We start from the raw sequence: 24,803 nt of genomic DNA on the forward strand, positions 1-24,803 counted from the left end.
GGGAGCCCGACACAAGACTTGATCCCAGGACCCCGGGGATCACGACCTGAGCCGAAGGCAGACGCTCAGCCACTGAGCCACCCGGGCGTCCCTGTGGGGTCTTTATCTCCACGATAGTAGTAAAACAGCATTTTGACTATTTCACTGAAATAGCAGAAAATTTGATTTTTCATTAGACCATGGGTGTTGGAGGGTGCAGGGAGATAAAGAAAAAAGTGAATTAGAAATACGGTTCAGGTTTTGTAAGGAATGGAGAGCTGTAGTTAGGGGGTGGAGACTGCCTTTATTCTGTATCCACATGGTGGACTAGACCATGGCTTGCAGTAGCATCTGTGGGTTCTAGAAATACCATCATTTTGCTGGTTATCCCTAAAGCCACTACTAGCTCTCTTCAACCCCTTGGCTGTGGATGGCTGTGCTCATAGTTTCAGATAGAACTTCCCAAGTCCCACCTAAAACCCCATGGAGTGAGCACTATAATATACTGGGTACTAAGTGCATGTGTCTCTGTCACATCCAGCAAGTGTCCTCAGCAGGGACCAGTTTTGAATGAACCTCTTCCACCTCCTGTTCAACCCAGTCTGGTCAGGTATTGTCTGAGAGCTTGATCTAATGATTAATGGTGACCGTGTGGTCACAGGTTAAAACTATTTTTGTCTTACTCTTGTGAGCTGAGGATGCAAAGACATGAGGTTGATGACCGACAGGTGAATGTGTCTGTGCGAGTGATGTTAAATTTGAAATCACGGAAGATCTAAGGATAAACCATACAATAGTCTACCAAAGCTTGGCTTTAAGAGTTTTCAGGTTGTTAGCACACACTGTTATTGTTCCTATATTTCAAAAGGTGAATATTTCTGTGTCTAGGAACCTGGGATGTGTGTTGGGGGTGGGGAGGCAGGGAGGTTTGGATGAAGATGGCAGATTTGTTATGCCTAACGTAAATGAAAGCAGGTGGTAAGGACCTGATTAAGACCTAATGGCTCGACTCCCAATTTTCAGTCCTTACGTTCTGTTCGTGAGGATGCTTTCCTTGAGTGTATCAGGCAGATGTCGCCTTGAGTGGAAGACAGCTTCCTTCTCCACCCATTTATGTGCCTGCCATCTACTTTGAGGGTTCTCTGCCATAAATTATACCCTTTGCAAATACTACAACCCATTCACTGCAGCGAGCACCTCTTGAGATTCTCATGACCATGTAACTGTGTAGCCACGTGGTTGTACACTGAATTGGAGCACATGAAATTTCAGAGAATCCAGTTAGTAGGACTGTAGGCAGAAATCCATAACATAAGAATTTGTCATTCTTAGAGAAGATGTGGTGTATATACATTAAGTGAAATATTACTCAGCCATAAAAAGAATGAAATCTTGCCATTTGTAATGACCTGGATGGAGCTAGAGAGTATGATGTTAAACAAAATAATTCAGAGAGAGACAAATACCATATGATTTCACTCATATAGAGAAGTTAAGAAACAAAACAAATGAGCAAAGTGGGCGAAAAAGAGGGAGGCAAACCAAGAAACAGACTTTAAACTAGTGAACAAACTGATGGTCCCCGGAGGGCAGGTGGGTGAGGGAAATGGGTGAAATGGGTGATGGGCTTAGGAGGGCACTTGTGATGAGCATAGGGTGTTGTATGGAAGTGCTGAATCACTAAATGGTACACCCGAAACTAATATTACACTGTTAACTGAAATTTAAATAAAAATCTTAAAAATATCTTTAAAAATAATAGAGTTTGCATTCTTTCATATTCTTGAGTGATCGAAAAATACTAGCACTCTTATCTCGATGGTTTCTGCAAGACATCAAAGGCAGGTGCTGCTGTTTTTTTCCCCTGATCAAGATCAGAACCGTGTTATTTTTCTTTTCCTCCCCCGTGCTTTGTTTGTATGATACATGGTTAGCCCTGGAGACTTAGGAGCTTTTCATTATGTTGATGCTGTTTGAGAAGGCATCCCTAAGTAAGGTTTCTGGAGTATGTTGTCTGTAGGGGAGAAGGGTTTTCATATTCTCATTATTTATTTTTTTTAAAAAATTTTTATTTATTTATTCATGAGAGACACAGAGAGGCAGAGACACAGGCAGAGGGAGAAGCAGGCTTCACACAGGGAGCCCGATGCGGGACTCGATCCCTGGTCTCCAGGATCATGCCCCGGGCTGCAGGCAGGCGCTCAACCGCTGAGCCACTTGGGCTTCCCATATTCTTATTTTTTAAATGAAGAAGCAATAAGGCTTGTTTGTACCCCTTGCATTTTTTTAGAGGAAGAATGCTCTCCAGGGATTTTGTAAAAGTTTCATGAAATAGTAGATTGTAACTGTAGTTTTAATAATGTAAGTCTGTGTCTTTAAATATAACTAAAAATGTTCCAAAGTTTTTGCTTGACAAGAACATGCACGTTGGAGAGGGATTTAGGTATCCGGAGTAGGAACTGCAATTGAAAACAGTGATTAATAAGTGTTAGTGTACGAAAGGACCTACTTGAGGAATTTAAGAGAATGTGGATTTTTGAGCGGTGAATTGAGTCAGGAGAATGCAAATTAGCAAGCATCTTCAGTGGCTTCAGATGCTGGTTTTTTGGTAGCATATATTTTAAGAAACGCCAAGCTAAAAGAAGGGAAAGCTTTGGCTCATGAAGGGAGAGAATGAAGATTTGAAGATAAAAGGTTTTCCAGTATAAATCCAGTCTTTAGTCACTATGCAGTTCTTAGCTCCTCAATAGCGATAACCCTACCTATTGAACGCTGCTACCTGTCTGGTCTGGTCACGGTTCAGTCTTTGCTTAGGACGACATGAGATAATAAACTTTATTAAAAGCATGACCTTTAATTAATAAATAAATAATAAATAAATAAATACATGACCTTTCTAACGAATTAAAGCCACTTTTAAATCGGGGAAAAATGATGAGCCATGAACAGAATTAAATAAGCCCAATTAATATTATATATTAGGGAATGAATTATGGGATACTTTGTTTAGGAAAGACCTGTTGAACCAGAAGAAACTTGTGCTAGTCTAAATAAAGGAAATTATTTGGACAAGTCTCACCAAAAGTTATTTCCAGCCTGAGAGCTCTAATGGAACCCTTGGAAAGCTGTTCTCTCCGACCAGGACAATGATTTCATACTCCGAGCTGAGGAATGCTTCGAGGCCCCCAGAAACGATGGCTGCAGAGTGACTGGGACACGCCGGGTCCCTCAAGTCCAGCCTGGCACAGAAGTGGGCGGCGCTTGAAGCTGAGGCTGGAGGGGGCCGGGGTGCCGAGCCCACTGTACCCTCCGCACCGCTCAGGTGTCCTTAGCGCCCGTGGCCTTTCCCGTCCGTACTCGCTTCTCATTTCACACCTGCCGTTGTCTGTTCCAAGTTACCTGCTACTCTTGGCCGTTCAGCTGGAACCCAGCTAATCCCCGAGTTAGCACACGTTCCCCACGCTCCTCTACCTCCGTCCCCTTGTTCCCATCTGGAAAACTCCTCTGTCTCCTGCCTCTCACTCCGACCCAGGACATCTACACGCGGCTTGCCCTTTAAAACTCAATGCAGAAACAGCTTTCTCCAGGGAAGTTTCTTTGATCTTCTCCGCTGGAAAGAGCCTTACCTTTCTTTGAACTTCTAGAGGATCCCATATGGCTCTTGTCGTCCTCAGCATTGTATTACGGTGACGTCTGCTGTGCCTCACACATCAGACTTAGTGCTTAAGAATGAATTTGTTTCGTTTTCTGCCTTTTTACACGGTGTCTTGCATCATGTGTTCTGGTGAGTGAAATAATAAAATGGTCAAAAAAGTGTTTTTTTAGCCTTTGGGTTTTTCATGTTACTTCCTGGAAGTAGTGACCTATTTGTGATAGCAAGGTTTAAGGTGTTCAGAGGCGCTTCCGTAGCAAAGTGTTTTCCTCCAGTAATAACCACAAGGACCTGTAAGTAGCAGCACAGCTGGGCACTCTCCGCCTCTGGTTGGGCAACATCGGACTCTCATCTGAATTTGCCTTGTTGGCTGTCTTAGATTGTAAGGAGCTAGAGCCCTAATAGTTTTTCTCATTTTCTCTAAAATGGCCTCTTTGTGTAACTCATTTCTGTCTATATGTAATATCAAGGTGGTATTCTATTTTTGTCTTTTATTCCCCCCGTGCACCCGTGTTGGCATTATCCCTTTAGAGGGCAAACCCCTTGAGGACTTGGATTATTCCTGTCAACAGAGCTCTGAAGAGCATTTAGCGCCAAGCTAAATGCTGCAAATTAGTACGCACTAGTGGTGCTGATACTGGTTGTAATTATGGCTCATTTAGAGACCACAGTTTGCTGACTTAGCCTTGGGAAAGGAAGCCCGACTATTTCCAGCTTCCAGAAGGAAAAAAAAGCATTCAAGTGTAGCGAGCTTATGTGCGCGAGAGCAGAGTCCTTTGAATTTTCACTATCTAAAAGTTATTGCAGGAGCAGAATAATAAAACATTAATAATGGCATAATGATGGTGACCTCGCATTCAGCCCTGAGGGTGTTTAAGCAATTTCGGTAGCTCTGCTAACACGCTACTGAAATGGAGCCAATGACCCTGCAACGGTCCCAAAGAGGGAAGAAGCTCAGTGTGTCCCCCTGTGAGCCATTCATTTCCCAGAGATTTCCTGGATTTTCAGCTGTCTTGCTATGATCTCCTTCCTGTAACCTCAGAATATTGAGGTATGAGATAAACTGCAATGAAATTGTGTTTGATTTTTGGAGCTGCTTCTCCAAACACAATTTACGGAGCGGAAATGCTTATAACATACTTGTTATGAGTCCAGCTGACACCAAATTAACCTCAAGTAATTTCTCATGTAATTATACACATGGATTGAGAGGACTCGAGGGGCCAGAAATGTTTTGCTGGCTGACTGGAGCGCCCAACCTCAGACTATTATGCAGAAAGGCTTTCGGTGACAAACGTTATTAGATTTAGGTGGAGAAAGGAGGACATGGAGGAAGGCTCCAAAGAAAACAGTTGAACTGCTCAGATCTGTGTCTGGTGAGAGAGGCTGTGTTGCGGCGTAGCCAATGAGCTCCCCTGACTGTGACTTACCCAGTTCCCTCAGTACGTCCCTATCTCGGCCCCTTCACCCAGTTTCCTTAAGAATGACCTGGTTTTCCAGTTTGGGCTACAGTTGACTTAGTTATTAAGTGGGATCCAGCAAATGCTTTGTCTTTTCCTTATCTGCAGGGCAGGCCTTTGCGTGGCAGGGTGACCTTCCTGGTGGCCAGCAACGGGGCAGGGAGGCTAGCTAGCATGAGCCTTAGTAGATTGAGTCAGTGAGAAATGTGTCATCAGGGGCGTCACTAGGCAGTTTCAGAGCCAGGAGAGCTCCCCAAGAGGCTTACCAGCCGTGCATGCATGCCCGGTGCAGCTTTCACCGTATGCACGCCCCGCGCAGCGTGTACGATCGCTTTGCATGCTTGTAGACTCTTAAACACTTAGCCCTAATTTATGAGAGATGTGAGTCGTAGATGACGTTTAGAAGAAGTTTAATTCTTTGGACATTATCAAGGACTGTGTGCCAAGTGTTCGTTCTTGTGTATACTGGAACTCAAAAATAGAACATGTTTGTACCCTTTTAAAAGCTTTTATTTCTTTAAAAGCAAGACGAGCGCACTTACTACGGTGTAGAAAGAACAAGGATCAGAGAGAGTCAGAAAGCCTGAGTCTGAATCTTTGATCTGATACGTATGTGTCTGATTTAAGGCAGGTCATTTCATCTCTGAACTTCACTTTCCTCTTCTAGAAAAAAAGGTATTATCTACTTGCCAGAAAGAGAGGCCTGAGTAAGTTAAGAGGTCCAGAGAATACGGCAAACTGTTACTCAGATCAGTGAATAATGCTTGAAAGCCAAAAAGCACTGCTCCAGATGGAAAGCCGAGTTGTGTCCTCGGCTTGCATTAATGGAGCTGTTCTTGGCCGCGAGAAGAAATTTTCAGATCATTACCAGGGAAGTTAATTTCTAAATGTCTAATTAGTAAAAAAAAAAAAAAAAAAATAGTGGCAATTGATGCAGCAGCTTAATGAAGATTCTGTGATTATTGGACGTGAGGGTGACCTGCCTCCGATGTGCTGCTCCCTGGATCCCTTACCACTCCTGTGTGTCCCTCTGTAAGTCGTGCTCTTGGTCTAAGAGGAGGACCTTCCCTGATAGGGGAGCACCCTTCTTCCCTCAAGGGCGGATGAGTAGCTGCACTTTTTGCTAAAGCCTCCAAACAGGCTCTCAAGGTCCCTGTGTAGGAGAATGTAGGGTCGTGAGGCTTCCAGGACTACAGACACATCCAGGCGAGGGGCTGCATGCGGCGGCCTGCCTTTCCCTGGGGGAAGAAGATTCTGTGACCCCAGGTTTGTTCCCTTCCACACTTGCCCACTGTAGTTTGTGGCCCAGTGTCCTGAATGTGGAAAAATAACTTCGGCTTCTTTGCTTTGAATGCATATGGAGAATAATTAAAAATCCAGAGCAATTGCTCTTTTCAATCTAGAAATATTTCATGAAGAAAGTTTCATCATCACACAAGGAGATAAATGGCAGGAGGGCAGGGTGATGGGATGCTCTGTGATTAGACGTTTACAAGGAAATCTGTATTTCAAGAGTTCTTCTGGATGACATCGATTCACATTGGCAAATCACGATGATTGGAGAATATTTTTTATCCCTAAGAATAATATTTCTAGGGCGCCTGGGTAGTTCAGTCAGTTAAGCATCTGCCTTCAGCCCCAGGGTCCTGGGACGGAGTCCCGCATTAGACTCCCTGCTCAGCAGAGAGTCTACTTCTCCCCCTCCCTCTACCCCTCCTCCCCGCTCGTGCTCTCTTTCTTGCACACATTCTCTCTCTCAAGTGAAAAAATAAAATCTTTTTTTTTTAAAGTATATTTCTATATAATGGGACCAAAGTTGAGGACTTTATTTATGAATTAATGAAGTTCTATTTCATGAATTAATTCATTATGAATTAAATGAAGCCCTCATTTAATTAAGCTACTCGCATCATTGATGTTGAGCAAGCATGTAACTAGTTCTAAAAACTAGCCCTTGGGGATATGGCAGATCTGGAAGTGATGGTGATGGAAAATTGCCAGCCAAAGCATTCACAGGTTTTGGTGCCAAATCTAAAATTCTGATATTTAGAGAAAAAACATGTTAATTTAAATAAATATGATGCCAGTAATCCTTCTGAAGTCCTTCAGAGTAGACATGTTTTGGCAAGGTGCTGACATTCTCCAGGGTGTCCTCCCAGATATTTCTGTTGTCCAAATGGCCATATTGAAGACACAGAAAGAAGAGGCTCAGTGAGCCAGATGCTGGGTTTATAAACCAAACAGTCGCTCCTTTTGAGACAAGGCAAACACCTCCAAGTTTTAGGGAAATTATTGGGGCTTTTGTATTTTTTCTCTGTATCAGTTTTATTTCCATCCCTAGATTCAGGCTGAGTTTTCTGTGTAGTGGATAGAATGTGGACTTACTGTGTTGTGAAGCATCAGCCTTCTCCACGTTCTGTTTTTGGAACTACATTAGTAAATTACTCAGGCAAGTGGAAAATGTGACTAGAACAACAGCAAATTTTGGGAAAATCACATTTGGAAAAGTATGTATTAATTGTAGACTTCATAATTTTCAGGGGAATAAATAAAAGGAAATGCTTACAGGACCAATGGATGCGTATATTTGAGAAAGCCCCCGGGTCACCACAGTCTTCAGCAAGAAATGGAGAAACATGTGTTTTTTGAGGGTCAGAACTGGGGTTCACTAATTGAGTGAATACCTACGTATTACATGTGCTAGTAAACCAGATTTCGTTATTTTCGTTTTTGAGAGAGAGGGAGAGAAGGCACCTTGGCTAAAGGGGCAGAGGGGAGAGAATCTTAAGCAGGCACCACACCCAGAGTAGAACCTCCCACGGGGCTTGATTTCATCACCCTGAGATCATGACCTGAGCCAAAATCAAGAGTTAGATGCTCAGGGTGCCCGGGTGGCTCAGTGGTTGAGCATCTGCTTTTGGCCCAGGTCATGACCCCGGGGTCCCGGGATCGAGTCCCACGTCGGCCTCCCTGCATGGAGCCTGCTTCTCCTTCTGCCTGTGTCTCTGCCTCTCTCTGTGTTTCTCTCATGAATAAATAAATAAAATTAAAAAAAAAATAAAGTTACACACTCAAAACAATTGAGCCATCCAGGCATGCCCAGATCTCGTTACTTTAATAAATACCCTTCTTCTGTTGTGAAGAAATTGCCTAAAAGAACAATGATTAGATATCTTCCAGCAAGATATTGTTTGAATCCGTTCAAGATCAGTTTGAATCTGTCCACAGATTCAAATTTAGGTCTTCAAGTAACTACTACATTAGCCAGAGTTAAAATTCATAGAGTTTCACGTATTAGGGACCTTTTTGAAGTAGGAGGTGTTTGCTGTAGTAGAAGGGAGCACAGTTTGAATTGTCCCTGGTCATAGGGATTTTAAATATGGATAATTGGATTGCATTTTTTAAAAGCATAAGTTTTCTTGATATCCTAGTATATCTCTGGCATTAGCTATTATTATGCACAAGGCTGAAAATAATAACTGACTTCTAGATGGCTTATCAGTTCATTTTTGGGAGGTTTTTGTGATTATTTTAGTCTTCAGCTGAGCTATTGCTAAAGCCCCGTGACAGTTGGATCCTGTCTGGTCCCTAAGTGAAGTGATGGTGACTTTAAAAAAAAAAAAGACTTTGTACATAGACCATTTGATGCCCTTAGAGATGTCAAATATTTGTGAATTGTTATTTAGAAATTACCTGCACGTTAAAAAATTGGAGGGGATAATTAGAAATAATACGTTGAGGTGCCTGGGAGGCTCAGTAGGTTAAGCATCTGCCTTTGGCTAAGGTCATGGTTCCGGGGTCCTGGGATTGGGCCTCGCATCGGGTGCCCTGTTCAGCTGGGGAGCCTACTTCTCCTCCTCCCTCTGCCCCTCTCGTGCTTTCTCCTTCTCCCAATAAGTAAAATCCTTAAAACATTAGAAATAACATGCTGATCTTTTTTTTTAATTAACAACTCTGTTGAGATTCAGTTTATATACTATGAAATTCCTCATCATTTTCAAATAAAGGGGAAATACGGACAGGTGTCAAGTCCCTTCCCTCTATATTAAAGCATTTGAAACAACAAAACTTAAGTTTTTGCTAATAAGATGATTTTTTTTTGATAATAATGGGATGATCTTTCAGCCTGTTTAAATCTGTAAGCAAGCAAGGGGGGGAGAAAATTTAGAAAAATTTTCTAAATTCCCTGAGGGGACCAGGGAAGATGTAGCAGTTCCCTGTGTTGGAGAAATGAAAATGTCAGAGGATAAACACATGCTGAAACGTGCTGGCCAGTTGGCAGTGTTGTGAAATACTCAAAAACTCCACTGTGACCTAAGCAGTGGCCAGGTTAAAAAGAATTCCTAGAAAAACATCTTTTTAGGTTGTAGGTCAAGGAGACCCTGATGAGAATTGTTTTGATTTCGTGATGAATCTTAGTTTTCCCTTTTAGAGCTGATTCCTTTGAACTTGTGTCTGTGAAATGTAGCGTAGGTCCAGAAAAAGTCGTGAAACCCAAGAATAGCGTAGCCAGTAGGATGAAGCCAGCACCCGTGTAACTACCGCGTGGGTGAAGAAATAGAACCTTGTAACCTCTTGGGATCACTGGGTAGTTCCCTTCCCCCACTTCGGTGCTCCCGTCATGGTTAGGTTAAGCCTCTCTCCCCCACCCTGTCGATATATATGTTATGTGTCAGTGAATAAAACAGCTTATGGATGGGTCCCTAACCATTAAAGTTCAATTTTCTGTCTTGTAAAATCACATTCTTTTTGACTCAACATCAGGTTTGTAAGACCCATCCATACGGGAACATGCAGTACATTTTGTGTATTTTCGTTGGAATATATACCATTATATGAACATAATACAAATACATGTCCATTGTATGGTTTGTGGGCATTTGGGTTTTTACCAGATTTCTTATTGCTGCTTATTATGTAGTTTTGGATGTTAGGGTCTATTAAACCTGAAACACATGGGCGCGGGTTTCTCAGTGTGATGCCTCCACCCACAGCCTCAGCGTAAGACTTGTCAGTGATGCAAGATTGTCCGGTCCCACCCCGTGGACAGAGTGGGACAGACCCCAGAACGGGGCAGGTGCAGGCCCAAATCCATTTGCATCACTCATGAGCTGGTTCATCGTAGGGAAGTAGCGAATGTCTCAGAGCTTCAGTTTTCCCCTTTGCAAAGCAAGGACGATCACATTTTCGGTAAAGATTTAAAGCCATCGGTGCACGAGGATGATCTGCAGGGCCACGCTCCTGGGGCGGGTGCACGTCAGCCGTGTTAGTGGGATTACCGTGGTGGAGTGGGGCCGTGCTCATGCCTCCGTAGCTTTCATGCCTGTTACTTTTGTGCTCCCTGCAGGAACGATTCCAGGTGAAGAATCCTCCCCATACATACATTCAGAAGCTCAAAGGCTACCTGGATCCAGCTGTAACCAGGAAGGTGAGATGGGTTTGTTTTTATGCTTTGTGGTCACTTCCTCAGTAGCATGTAGGATCCTTCTGCGTTAGAGGGACCTTCCTTCCTCTGCCCTGTGGCCTCCGCTGGAGCCTCCAGGAAACCCGTCTTGGGAGACAGACACCACGAGAAAACGGAGGAGAAAGCCAGTCCTGCTCGTGCGAGGACATGTTTAAAAGTGCTTTCCTGGGAGGGGAGTGCTGTAGCTCTGGTGGCCGGTGCGTCACTGCCGTTCCCAATGACGCAGGGCAGTGAGTCTGGTCCGGAGGTGTTCGGGCCCCTGGAGAAGCAGCCGTAGCAAAGGGAGTACTTGTCTTCGTGCCTCGGTGCATTTTCGGAGGCCTTGAACAATCACGGGGGCTTTGTCATCCCAGCTGTGCCCCCCCCCCCCCCCCCCGTCCTGCGTTGGTGCCACGGCAGCTTCCCTGGCCAACCCTGCCCCTGGCCCCACGGAGGTGAGCAGAGGCGCTGATTCCACTCCCAGCCGGCTCCCCCTTTGCCCAACAAGCCGTGCTTTGTGCAGCCACACAATTGGCTTGAGCCACTGTGGTAGAGCGTGCAGCCTGGCACGGCCGCGGGCGGGAGGGGTCCTGCAACGTCGCCGGGCAGGCTGTCCTGGCTCGGGGCTCGTGGCCGACCTTCTGTGGCTCCTGCTCTCCAGGCCGCAGCAACAACGCCTGGCGCTGAGCGCCCCCGCCGCCCCCCCCCCCCCCCCCCCCGTTGTCTCAGTGTGTGACTCGTGAGGGACAAACTCACATTTCTCGCGTTTCCCACTGTCTCTGGGGCTCTTGTAGCGGTCTATGGATCTTCAGCTCCTGCTTCTACCCTAAATACCCCCCCATCCCGACTCGCCGCCCCCTTCCAACAAAGACCAAGCGAATGAGAACAGTTGTCACTTCCCTTTGGACGTTCCCCGGCCTTTCGTCCTGTGCTTAGCAGGAGACCCACGGAAGAAATACGACCCGGGGTGATGAGACTCGACGGTGGGCTCTGCTGCCGGCCGCAGCCGTATGTGACTGGCCGGCGGCGCAGCCTCCTCTTCTAAGAATGTACCTTGACTCTAAGGACCCTAAACCGCCCCCCCCGCCCCCCCGGGCTCCCATATGTTTCTTGTCTTGCGAGAGCTTCGCTCCGGCCTCCTGGTGAGGCAGCCGCTTCATTCTTGCCTCTTCCTCGTCTCCTTCCCCAAGGACAGAGCAGCTCTCAATTCTAGCTGATCATCGAGGGTTAGACAAAGGCACCTCCACCCCCAGCACAACCCAGAAAAAACCCAGGAGGTGTTTGGGGCTGTTTTTTCTTTCTTTCTTTTCTTTTTTCTTTTTTTTTTTTTTTTGAAGGAACAGCAAGATTCTACTTGAGAAATACTTTCAGAAATCCTCCAGCCTGTAGGCCGTCAGGCTTGGTGGCTTGGACCCCGGCCTCCGGCCGCCCTTCCGGGGCTGCGTGAGGCACGGGGGTCGGTGTCTGTGCCCAGAGCGGGTGCCCCCGCCATGCGCGGTGCCGTCCACCCTCAGCGAGGCCCGTCTTCGTCAGACTCTAGGGGAGAATAAGAACCCCCTGGAGAATGCTTCAGCTGCATCCCCGCTTGCTGTAGGGAGAGCCGCTTGGGGCCGTTGTGGGGGATGGGCGGCTCCCTCCTGGCACAGGGTCAGCTCTCTCCTGGGACGGTCGCTCCTCACGTAAGCAGAGGCGTAAAGTGAGCTGCTTCGTCCTGCTCCATCGCAAACGCGCTGTCAAGGACAGAGACGAGCGTGTGTCTGACCTTCCCTCCTGAGATCGCAGCCCGATGCCGTGTGCTCACCTGGGTGGCTGGGTTTGGTCTGTGTCTCGCCTTCGAGACCATGATTCCACTGAGGAAAAGGGGAACGGATATCGGACCAACCGGCCCCACTTTACTAAGATTTTTGCCAGGAGCTGGCAGTGGGAATGGCCAGTTCCATGTCATCGTCGCGCTTAAAGCCAAGGGCAAGGAGGTTTTGCTTGGAATACAGCATGGCCTGCAATTGGGGTTGAGCTGGGTTGTCCGGCACTCCCGGACCTGGTGGGGCCTGCTGCCCCCGCAGGCCGCGGTTCTCCCACGCAGCAGGCCTGGCGCTCGGCTGACCCGGGGGCTCGGAGACGGGGGCGCCAAGGGGGTCCCGGGCCCTAGACCACGCCGTCGCGGGCTGGTCCCTGAGCGGTCACAGCTCAGGGGCGAGGGCCGCGGCACCTGTCACCCTGGGCTGCAGGAGTGTGGTCCCACCGCGCCTGCCCGGGCACCGCCAACCGCTCCTGGCGTCCCTGCCGGGTACAGGCCGTGCCGATGAGCCCCTCGTTCCGACACACACGCCTCCGTCCTCCCGTGGCTCTGCCTTTATGCCCCGTGGCGTCCTCGGTGCTCAGCCGCTGCCTGTGGCTCATGACGACCTCTCCCTGAGGACCCTGAAGGCCGCCCGGAGCCAGCTGCAGCCGTGCGCGAGACAGAGAGTCCCAAGGCCGCGATCCGGGACTTGTACACAGGCTGCATCGAGCTCTTCTCAAAAGGCAGGGCCCATCAAATGTCCCACCTTGGCCTAAACCTCCAGTCACTGTACATGGATGCTTCTGGAGTGAGCTGTGTTCCTAGGAACCAATGTACGTTGTGACCCAGCGAGGTGTGGGGATCATTTAAAGCTGAGAGGATAGAGAAGCATACATTTATTATCAGAGGGGGATTTCCTTGAAGAAAGAAAGGCCTGAGGGAGTTCTGGAAGGGTGGTTGGGATTTCGATGGGCCAGGGAATGAGGAAAGCCATCCCCAAAGTAGGAGGGATGTTCCAAATGAGGGCTCATGGGCGGAGATGACTCTGAATGCTTTTTTTTTTTTTAAGATTTTATTTATTTATTCATGAGAGACACAGGCAGGGGGAGAAGCAGGCTCCATGCAGGGAGCCCGACGTGGGACTCGATCCCAGGCCCCCAGGATCACGCCCTTGCTGAAGGAGGTGCTAAACCGCTGAGCCACCCGGGCTGCCCTGAATGCTTATTTTTGGGAAACATTAGGATCTGCAGAAAATAATTCACATGGCATTCCTGGGATGGCTACCTTAGGAAGGCCAGCTTGCCAGGGTGGCTTTTGGATGACAGCTGGGAACTTGCATTTCAGGAGAGCTCATAGCTTTCCCCGTAAGAGTGATTCATCGTGCCAACAATATGGCTTGCACTGGATGCCTTTCTTTCAAGGAGTCTGGACTCATGCGAGGCAGAGAATGCCCAAGGGACCAGGCCCCAGTAAACACCGTAGGCACCGAGTCCCTGATGAGCTTCCCTGGTGGACAGCGTGTCACGGGTGCTATCATTTGCACCGCCTCTGGGGGAAGACTGTGGAAGATTGTGTCTGGTTTCTTCTGGACTCCACCCCATGCACCTTTCCCTCTGTGCCTTATATCTTTGTGCTGTAATAAAGACCCCTACACGCGGAGTCCTAGGAGCAAGTCTTAGCAAATCATTGAAACAGACGGTGGGGTGGGGGGTGGGGTCTTCGGGGCTCCAACACATAGGTATAATGATGAATATTGTTGTAGGGCAGGGAGGAATAATTTGCTTACTCAAAGACACCTAGTACCTGAAATAAGGAATTTTCCCTAGTCCTTTCGCATAAGATGATTTTCATCACGAGAACAATGTGTGTGCTTTGCAAAAAGAAATGTGAGAGAAGCCCGCTTTAAAAGCAGAGATGAAAAAAAAATAAACAAGCAGAGATATTTTCATATTGTGTTGACCTTATTACAAACGGCAGTTGTGGCAGTTGATAAAATACGTTTTGTGAGACTCTGTGTTCTTGAATTATAGAAATTCAGACGGCGTGTTCAAGAATCCACACAAGTGCTAAGAGAACTGGAAATTTCTTTAAGAACCAACCATATTGGGTAAGTGTGCCCATTTAACGTTTCAGCTTTTAAGGCTTTTGGACGCTTGACGAAGTAACTGAATCCTGTGCAAAGATTGGAGCTTCCTTGCTGATCACTGTAAGTTAGATGGGTGGACCCTTTGTGAGTCCTTGCATTGCTCACTAAGAATCAGTAGAAGCAGAACAGTCTTTGATTTTGCGCCATTTATAACAATCTGAAAATTCTCTGCTTCAATGCAGCAGCGGTTGTGCTTGGGTCTCTTGTGTGCGCAACAATTCCTGGTGAATCAGGAGCTCCCAACAAGTAGCCAAGATCCTGGGATCCTGAGATCCTGGAGGATCTCCGAACCGTCTCTGCAGTTGTCCGAGCTGCCAGTTGAAGCTGCTTCATTGTCCTCTGGTCAGCTCCGGAGGGGGAGAGAAGCTGGAGTGAGGTCACCCTACACCCCTCATTGCACTTCGTTGCTCTGAGTCTGTCCCGTGCAAACCCGCTCCAGAAAGTAAAGTCTGGGGAATCTCAGCGCTAAGGCTTTGTAGGAGTTTTCCGTGTGGCTTAGTCTCCAGCAAGTACAACTTGATTACATTCACCCTTACTTGTAGAATGGCACAATTGTCCGGTACCTCAGAGTGAGGTGATGGAAGGATACTGGGCATCCTATTGTGTAGCTTCAGTTCTTCCTAAATCACCTATTGAACATCCAGCAGGTTATTTAGTGCCTTTGCATTTTGATTCTCGAATTTAACACCAAGAAGACGATAGATTTTAGATCTTTCTCTTGCGACATCCCTTGCAGGTCTATTGGAAATGAAGTTCTGCATGTATGTCACATCATGGTTTTATAGAGTATTTTGTAAAAACACTGCATAAATAAGTTTACTTCGACTTCACACTGGGTTAGGTATAAGCCAACAAAATGGTCAATTTCCGCAGTTACTTCAGAATAAGTTTTTTTTTTTTTCAATTGTGGATATGCAAGGCCGATTTATACATGATAAACTTGGGTGAGAATGTTCACTTCCTAAAGGATAAATTTGCACATTTGTCACCTTGAGAATATAGTGTTTGGAAAATAACTAATTTCTGAAGTTGATAGTCATTTCCTCTGGGAAAATGAGCCATCAAACGGCGCATCACAGAATCATGATTTGAGAACTGGAAGAGAAATTAATGATTACCTAGTTCCTCATTTTATAAGTGAAAAGCATTCAGGACCATAGAAGGTGAGTGACTCCTGCAGAGCCTACGGCTGTACAGCCAGGTGCTGTGGTTCAAAATTTTTTTTTTTTTTCTTATATAGTTTAATCTGGCAGCTCTTTCTCTGGAAGGAAGTAAGGTAATCAGAGCTCTGGCATCAAAGCAGTGAGGTTTGTCTATTGGGGGTGAAGGTGGTGGTGATTTAATTCAGTTGGGCATCCCAGCATAGGAAATTGAAATATTTCCCAAAACTTGTGGACGAGGAGCTGGATTCCATTTGGTAAGGGCCAACCCCATCCTGTTGGCACTTCCTCTTGGCTGACAGTGGTAGAATGAGCCACGGCCAGGGTTTCTGCAGGCCGTCCGGGGGCATCTCTGCCAGCATCGCGGAATAGCGTGAAATTGACCATCAAATACCAGAGCAAGACCTTCGCCCCCGTGCAGCACTGGTGACTAGAGGGGCCCTGGTTGGGCCAGAGCTGGTGCAAACCTATAAGCGATCGAGCGGCTTGATCTTTAGGAGACTGTGGGCGTGTTGAAAGATTCTGGTATTTCTTTCATCTTTAGCATCTGAAGTTTGCCTTTGTCTCCCACTACCTGTGTGTGAGACTTGGAGGGCTTTGGCTTTGGCGGCAGAAACATTCATGGGGGGGCATCGTCTGGTTGTATGCAGCCATTTACTGGCGTGGCCTTCTGTGGAATGAAACCACATACCAGGGTTTTGACCTGTATTGACTGTCCTGAAAACCCAAGCCCAGGCTGGACGTTAACTCTTATGGAAACTAATTCACTTGACCTCATTTGCCTGGGAAATCTTCTGAATAATGTGAAAATAATCATTTGCCACACTGAGGAATTCTTGGAATGCAATTTGCCACATAAGCGGTTCCTCTATTTTATTGTACTTTCTTGAGGTGCCGTAATAGAATGGCAATTGGGTGCCCATCTGATTTATGGAGGGCGAGCTATCTCAGTTCAGGTTTTTGCCATGCCCTTGATTAGTCATTAAATAAGTCACTTAGATAAGTTACGTAAATTCTTTGTATTTGCTTATCATGTGACCTAAGTTAACTTGTCATCTACAAACGAAGGTAATAATTACCAATAGGAATGTTGTAAGGGTAAGTGAGATAACTTACAAAAGACCTCCTATAGAGTCTAACACATAGTAATTACTCAAAGTATGATAACTATTGTTGTTAGGCTCATTGAAAATAATATTTAATAAGTCGGTAATATCCTGTATCTCTAAGGAATCCCATAGGAGATTGTTACTTTCTCTGTCTGAATTGGCCCTGACACCTAGGAGATTGTGATTCCCAGAAATTAAAAGGAAGAATCACATTTAAAATCCATTTGTCCTGGACAAAGTTATTTTTGGCACACGCTTGTGTTTTAAGCTTAAAGTCTGGGGCTTTGCTGAGATAACCTTCCAAGCTACATCTTTGTCGAGCAGAAGGTTTGTTCTGAGTTACAATATCAGCCTAAAACTCTATAAATGGAGCAATCTTCTGAGAAAGAAAATTAATTTTCTTTGAGCCAAATTGAAATAAGAATTGGGCTAGAAATAATCTTATTCACTTCCTCTTAGGAACTATAATAATAGAGAAGAATTAGAGGATGACTTACCCAAGCCCTTGAAATGACTTGAAATACCCTTGACTGTGAGAACATGCTGGCTGTGCCGTGTGTCGGCGGATGTCAAGGTGCTCAGACTCAAGAGGGTAGGGATGGGGGCGGCTGGATAGCTTGATGGGCTTTAGGCCGTGGCTCCTAGGTGTGGGTTATCTTTCTCTGCGGGTGCTTTATTTTAATAAAAGTCTCCATTATGATAGAAAATTGCTTTTTATTGCAAGTGCGAGAACGAAGTTCTGAAGGATGCTCATTTTACTTTCTCTCCTTGGAGCTGAGAGGATGGGCCTGAGGTTGTGGGAGGAGTGTGCCAGGGGGCAGAGAGCAGGTTTGCACCAAAGGGAAGGAGCCCAGGAACTCTCAGGGAAGTCTTCCCTCCTGTGCTTTCTGGTGTCTTGGTGAACTAGTTCTGCGGGGCCAGGCCAGGAAAAAAAAAAAAAAAAGTAAGGCTGGTTTTAATAGGCGTGCAGCGTGTTTGGGGGGCGGGGGGGTCGTGTATCGAGCTACCCTAGGATTAATTCACTCTTAGATCTCGATTCTTTGAAATCCTCAAGATTATGATCTTGTCATTTATTAAACATGTTCATTGTGTTATTTATTTCTTAGAAAAATCTTTTTATTGCTGTCCTTTACCTCTGAGTCCCTGTTTTATAGATGAGGCAACTGAGAGTCACCTGTTATTCTCTTGTTCTCCGCATAACAGAGAAGCGCTGAGATTTGAACCAAGAAGGATAATGTTCAGATGTTACCTAAACCAGATGGGACTAATTTTTTTTTTTTAATTTCAGGACTCCTTTACTTTCTTAAATGATTTTGAACCCTAATATATGCTTTTGTTTACGTGGGTTTTTTTTTTTCTCTTTCAATGTTTACTGTATTAGAGATTTAAACGGAGAAATTCTAACTTTGCTCATTCAATAAAATCTAGTATTTATTTTAAAGTAAATAATAAAAATACATAAACTAATAAAATCTAGTATTTATTTTAAAGTAAATAATAAAAATACAGAAACACAAACTAGTAAAATCTAGTATTTATTTTAAAGTAAATAATAAAAATACATAAACACAAAATAATAAGCGTAGGGCAGGCAACATATTTTTTGGAAAAATAACTATTTTCCAAAGCAGAAAGAAAAAATTAGGGGCAATAGTGGCATTGATTTACATTTTTACAAATCTCTTTAATGTCTCGAAGGCAGCTGGATTCTGGTTCTTTGTCTGCATTTGGTTTGTTGTAAGATGTTGTGTATGTGTGTGAAGATGTATATGGAGAAAACCTGGCCTGACAAACACACACACACACTTGAAAAAAGCACCTTTAAGTGACCTTTTCACATTATTGTGGATATTCGTCTGGTAGTGCACCATCCCTCAAGCAGTGGTAATTTCTTAGGGTTCCTTGCAGTGTGGAATCTGAAACCCCATCAATGAACCTTTGTACTTTGTTCAAGTAAGATTCACTGTGCATTTTTGAAAGTTGAATAGGTCTTTCTGCCCGTGCATAATTTTGGGTATAACTTCATGAATTGGTCGTTTGGAAAATATTGTTTCATGGAGTTATTCTGATCTTCTGAAAATCGAGACATTTTATTCAACAATACAAAACGTTCACATTCGTTAATCGTTCCCAGTATCATCTGAGCATATACTTAAAGTGTCGGGAAGTTGTCAAGCTTGTGGTGGTGAATACAGGTGTCCCCAAATTTTTATTTTTGGGGTTGAAGCCTCAGATTTTATCATGAACACAAGTGCTATCAGTTTATTTCCTCGAAGTGACAGGCCCGCTTCTTTCACTTTTGAGACACTGTCTGCCAAGCACCCGGGACAGGGTCCCCGCAGGCGCTCGTTGCTGGACATTTCATGTGAAAACCAACTGGGTCAGTTTGCAACTCAGACAACGGCACAGGCGCTTTCCCTGGAGATGCCGGTGGCCAAGGGCAGCTGAGCGCCTTGTGGGCACTCTCCATTCTGCCTCAGGGAAAATCAGAAAAAGGGAAACTCAAGGGCCGAGCTTTAATAAAATGCAGTTTCCGCTGCTTTGCTGAGCCCCGTTGCGTCCGGCCCTCGGCGCCTTCGCAGTGGGATGAGGACACAGTGGCCGAGGACAAAGGGGGCGAGGACACAGGGGGCGAGGACACGGTGGACAAGGACACGGGGGGCCGCTGGGCCTGGCAGCTGCGCTTGGTGTCGCCGTTGCGGCCTGGCCATGGAGGCCGCTGCTCCCCAAGAGTCTCATGGAAGTAACGGGCCAACCCTGCGCTAGGGCTCGAGCCCCGGTGCTGTGCGCCAGCCGGGGTGCGGGGGGCGGGGGGACGGCCTGCTTGCCCCGGGGCTCCGGCCTCTGCTGCTGACGCCCGGTGTTGGGGACACCCCTCCGGCACCAGAGCCGCTCGGGGAATCCCGCCTCATCCCTCTGCCTCGTGGTCTGGGGTCTGCTGTGTTTGATCCTAGAGATGTGGAGCCACAAAGACCCCCGGACACTTCATTTTCTAGGTCAGAACAGTGAGGCGTTAAATGGGCGGCAGGCGTAGTCCCCCGTGGTGGGCTTTTATCTCCCTGTCTCCTAAGTCACCCAGGGGTGTGTGGGCCCCGTCAAAGCCCAGGGAAGATCTCGCGGCCTGGAAAAGAGGTGAGCCTGCGAAACTGCACCTCTTCAAGAAGCCGAGTTCCCCTCCAGCCGACCCGTTAGCAACTGCGCAGCCGCGTCTGCTCTTCACTCTGAAAATTCGTCTTTCAGGGGCGCCTGGGGGTCCAGCGGGTTAAGGTCGGCCTCTGGCTCACGTCACAATCTCAGGGTCCTGGGGTCGAGCCCCGAGTCGGGCTCCCTGCTCAGGGGGAGTCGGCTGCCACCTCTCCCTCTGCCCTCCCCCCACTCATGTTCTCTCTTTCTCTGCAATAAATAACATCATTAAGAAAATAGCAAAAGAAAATTGTTTCTAAGGCATTTACACTCAAGAGTCAACAAGTGGGAGTGAGGGAATGGCACTGAATTGAAGAAAATCTAATAATAGTCCTTATCCTTAAATCAAAGTCTATGCATATTAGTGTTTTGGGTCAAGAGAATTGTGCCTCTGGCTGTGGTTGGCTCTTTCCCTCCTCTCTCTTTCTTTTAAATTTTCTATTTATTTATTTGTTTGTTTGTTTGTTTTTAAAGATTTATTTATTCATGATAGAGAAAGGCAGAGATACAGGAGGGAGAAGCAGGCTCCATGCTGGGAGCCTGATGTGGGACTCGATCCTGGGGCTCCAGGATCGCACCCTGGGCCAAAGGCAGGCGCTAAACTGCTGAGCCACCCAGGGATCCCCCCTTTTTAATTAAAAAAAATTTTTTTTTCTTTTAAATTTTCCTATCTGTTTGTCATTTGCCTCCTATCTACTTCGCGGCTAAACTCCCTGAGCGGGAGGCGCTGGTGATTGGGACAGTGACAGGTCCACGCGTGTCCCGGACCATCTCTGCTGTTTAGAGGCTGTGCATCTGGAGAAGCAACCAGAAGGTGCTGCGGCGGCAGTGGTGGCTGTCCACTCCTGCACTGGAGTATTTTTATGAGCCATTGAGGTAGAAAATGTGCAACTGAGACTGTTCTGAGCAATCTGGAGTGCAGGTCGACTTTCATTCTAGAATGAAGATGTCCAGCGCAGCCCGGGGTCCTGCTGCACCCCTGCCCGAGGGCCGTGTTCCCTGCAGCTGGAGCCCGGGGCCTGCGGATAGAGAAGCTGCACAGAAGCCCAGAGGCAGCCCCTGCAGAGCAGCTAGTCCGTGAATTTCCCTAGTGAGCACCAGCCTTTCTTTATAGAAAGAAAATTTATTGATTTTTTTTTTTTTTACTATTTCTAGGCTTCTAATTATTAGCACTTAAAAATGTCCAGTGCCTCATGAGATCTAGTTACATAGAGCAGTGAAGATAATGAACTGCAAATACCCCAGGCAGATGCCAGGAAATGGTGGTGCACGTGGTGGTTCTGAAGGGAAGAAGCTTCAGCAGAACCGGCGCCGCGCCCCTGGTTGCCGTCCATTCTTACAAGGCCCAATGGGTGATGCTCTTTTACTTGCCCTCTGGGTCTCTCTTAAATTAAATGTTATTTGCTTCCCTGTGGCTGTGTTTGGTGCATAGTTTATGACGACCTGCCTGAGGCACTTGGGGGAAAATCAGGGATGAGCTCTCCAGGGCTCCTGCCTTGCTGCCTGCAGGGACTAGGGGACTACCTGCCAAGATGATTAAAAAAAGAAGAGAAAAAAAAAAAGAGAGAGAGAGACTGTCACGAATAAATAAATAAAATCTTAAAAAATAAAAATAAAAATAATAAAAAAAGAAGAGAAAGAGCCCCCAAAGAAGAAAGAGCCCCAAACAGGATTCTAAAACAGGCATCCTACGGCCACCAGGTCTTTTTCTTCCTTTAAGACCAAGGTTTTAAGGGATCGTCCTACTGTTGTCCTCCAGCTTACAAAACTGGCTTCCAGAGTAGCTGTCCCGTGCAGCGGAGACTGGTTTTACTTGCTGCTTTTGGAGGAAGGCAGCTAGTTTTGGGGTGCACTGGGCTGATATATCTCAAGTTCCATTTCTGTGATGGTAGCAGAACTTTTTACTTATTACTTGTTGGAGTTTTGACCCTAGAGAAGGTTTAATCAGATACCTAGGTTCTTTGAAGAGGATTGTCCTGGGAGAAACCTGGAAGGGGGCGGTGACGGGTGTTAATCTTCCATACCTGAAGGTCGTCAGACCACTCTGCTTCATCTTTAGGAGTCATTATGAAGTCTCGCAGAGGAAAACGAGTAGAAATTCTGCATGAAGTGCACTTATGGCCACCATGCAAACGCGAGGTGATGCTGCTTAAGATGAAATTTTAAAAAGGGTAACAAGCACATGGTATGTCATGTCTTGGCTTTGCTGATGGTCTGCGGTGCCTGCAAGTTTTTAAGAGGTTTTAACATCCATGGAAAAAATTAAGCAAATCATTATCCCTATTGAATTTCCAGGAGCCCCTAAACGCTGGTTCTCGTTGGCTGGTAGCGTGTTTTCTGTGGCTTTAGTACGCCGGGAAAGGGTTGGATGTGGATTTGGAATCCTGCCTGGATTTCGGGGCTTATGGCGTCACGTCCCCAGCCTCCCACATTCTCTGCGCAGTCTGGGCCTCTTTAGCCACCAGGCTGGGGGTCAATGGTGGAAAATGAACATGTAACAGGTTGCTCCTTTAGGACGCTCCGTGCAGGTTAGCTGGAGTCTCCTGAGGATAGAACGCAAAGGAGGTGCGTGGTACCTTTTGCCCCCGCTTCTTGCACATTGAAATGCTGTGGGGTTTGTTATGGTTGTTGTGTTAGTATCTGATTTAGACAGTGTGGGGGGGCAGAGGGAGAGAGGGTCCTGGAGCAGACACCCCACTGACGCAGAGCTGGACCCCGGCTCCTCCCCAGAGCCCTGGGATCAGGACGTGAGCCAGGACCAAGTCAGACACGTATCTGCCGCACCACCCGGGTGCCCTGACCTGCTGTGGCTGGTCTAGTTTGCTCTCTGGGGAAGTTTCCACCAGGCACGATGGAGTCGGGGCCTTCCTGTATCACGTCCACACACCGGGTGGAGCAGCAGCAGCGTGCACCGGGCTCCTGGGCGAGCGTGCAATGAGCCTCTGTAACAATCGTCTTTATTTTTTCACAGATGGGTCAGAGAGTTTCTGAATGAGGAAAACAGAGGTCTTGACGTTCTGGTGGAGTATCTCTCGTTTGCACAGTACGCGGTGACGTAAGTAAGACCTGGCCTGTCGGCTTCTGAATATCCACGTGGTCACGGAAGGTGCCAGGGAGCAGCTTGGTTCTGCGTGCACAGAGGGTGGACCCGGGGCAGACGTGCTCGGGCTGGGGGGCTGGCTTCCACCCCAGTAGCTGAGGGCAAATCACACAATCGCTTTTAGAAATGCTTTTTTTTTTTTTGAAGGTGGGAAAATCTGTTCTATTTATTTATTATTATTTTTTTAATATTTTATTTATTTATTCATGAGAGACACACAGAGGGGGAGAGAGGCAGAGGGAAGAGCGGGCTCCATGCAGCCCGACGCGGGCCTCGATCCCGGGTCTCTAGGGTCACGCCCTGAGCCGAAGGCGCTAAACCGCTGAGCCCCCCGGGCTGCCCTAGAAATGCTTTTAAGGCAGAAGTAAAACAGGGGAGAAAAATCCCCAGCGGAGCCCTTATCCGGGGAGGGATGCTCGCCGCCCGCTCCGTCCCCCACCCGTGGGAGGCCCTCGTGGCGCTGAAGGCTGATGCCGCCCCGTCAGCGGAGACAGCGAGACACACAGAGCTTGGAGCTTTTTCTTCTTGTGTATGCACTCATCTGTGCGTGTGTGTGCCCGCGTGTGCTGCTGAGTGCAGGGGGACGGAGGCAGATGTACCGGATGCGGTGGCGCAGGCAGGGGGAGCACACCGCCGGCTTCCCTTTATTTTGCCTTCTGTGTGTCTGTGTTGGGGGGCCTTGCCCTTCGTAAGGCGAAGGGGGAAAAGTTGCAGCGGGGCAGGAAGGAAAATCAATTTACTTAACCTTGTGTTTTGTGAATTCGTAACCTTTTCCCATTTGCTAGGCTTCTGGAAGGGTTTACAACAGACGTGAAGACTGTACCTTTGGATGAGACAGTCTCTTCTCCACATTTCCTTTAGTCAGAGAACGCGTAGTATCCAGATACGCCCTCCCTCACGCACACGCACACGCACACGCGCACACAGACTGAGGAAGTAATACCGCATTTTTAATTTGCCCGGAAGACATGTTGGCCGGCGGGTGGCTCTCTCCGTCTTGGATGCTCCCAACAGGCCGGAACGTGTTTTGGTGTTGCATCACCCCAAGGAAGCTCCGGGACCTGAGCAGATGTTGGCCTCGGCACTCCCTGGCTCCTCCCTGTGGGCGTGCAAACCGGAGTTCTAACACACTGGCCTGGCCTGGGCGGTCCAGGTTTGCTCACTCCCGAATCTGACGTGGGTTAGAGTACGAGCACCCACGGACAAGTCCTCTTTCTAATAGATGGTCCTCTGAGACCGTCCTGGTGTTCACGGCATATTCTTCCAAAGGTCATTTCTAATCTGTGTCTGGTATGTCAGGAACCGCCCCCCTCCGCGCCCTCCATGCTCTCCACCAAGCACAGTGATGGGGCCCTGGACCCGCTGCGGAGCTTAGGACCTGGAGGAGCTGAGGAGCTCCAGCTGGGGAAGGACGGCTCAGGCTTGCTGTGTAGGGAACGTTGGCCACGATTAGCCTTTTACCTGCATCACCAGGGAGCCCGGGAGCCCATGTGCGCGGTTCCCACGTGTGTCCCCACCTGAGACCGTGGGGAGGGGAGGCGCCGCGTGAGAGCGAGCCAGCAGCCAATCAGAATGCAGAGCTTTGGTTTCCCGCTCTGCTTCTTTATTTTTTATTTTTCTTAAAGCATTACCTTTACGTTCTCCACTTATTAGTTTCAGTTTTGTTTTGCTTTATTTAGATAAATCATACAGAGAGCCTAATTCATGTTCTTTCTTGAAATGAATGGGCTAAAAACCCCTTACTGATCATTGGCTTGGGGCACTTCCCTGCGCAGGCGCAGGCCGCGGAGC

The 24,803-nt window shown here is 47.2% G+C and overlaps 1 protein-coding gene across 8 annotated transcripts in view; it reads left to right on the top strand.

The window, feature by feature from the left end:
* FMNL2 (formin like 2) overlaps positions 1-24,803 on the top strand; it is a 263,443-nt gene that overhangs the window by 152,575 nt on the left and 86,065 nt on the right. For all 8 annotated transcript variants that reach the window (XM_041739554.1, XM_041739553.1, XM_041739557.1 and 5 more), the window contains exons 3-5: positions 10,439-10,519; positions 14,345-14,421; positions 22,884-22,967. In XM_041739554.1, coding sequence (XP_041595488.1) covers positions 10,439-10,519; positions 14,345-14,421; positions 22,884-22,967 — 242 coding nt within the window. The remainder of the gene's footprint in view (positions 1-10,438; positions 10,520-14,344; positions 14,422-22,883; positions 22,968-24,803) is intronic.

The sequence above is a fragment of the Vulpes lagopus genome, chromosome 24 (assembly GCF_018345385.1).
Source record: "Vulpes lagopus strain Blue_001 chromosome 24, ASM1834538v1, whole genome shotgun sequence".
Lineage (NCBI taxonomy): Eukaryota > Metazoa > Chordata > Mammalia > Carnivora > Canidae > Vulpes > Vulpes lagopus.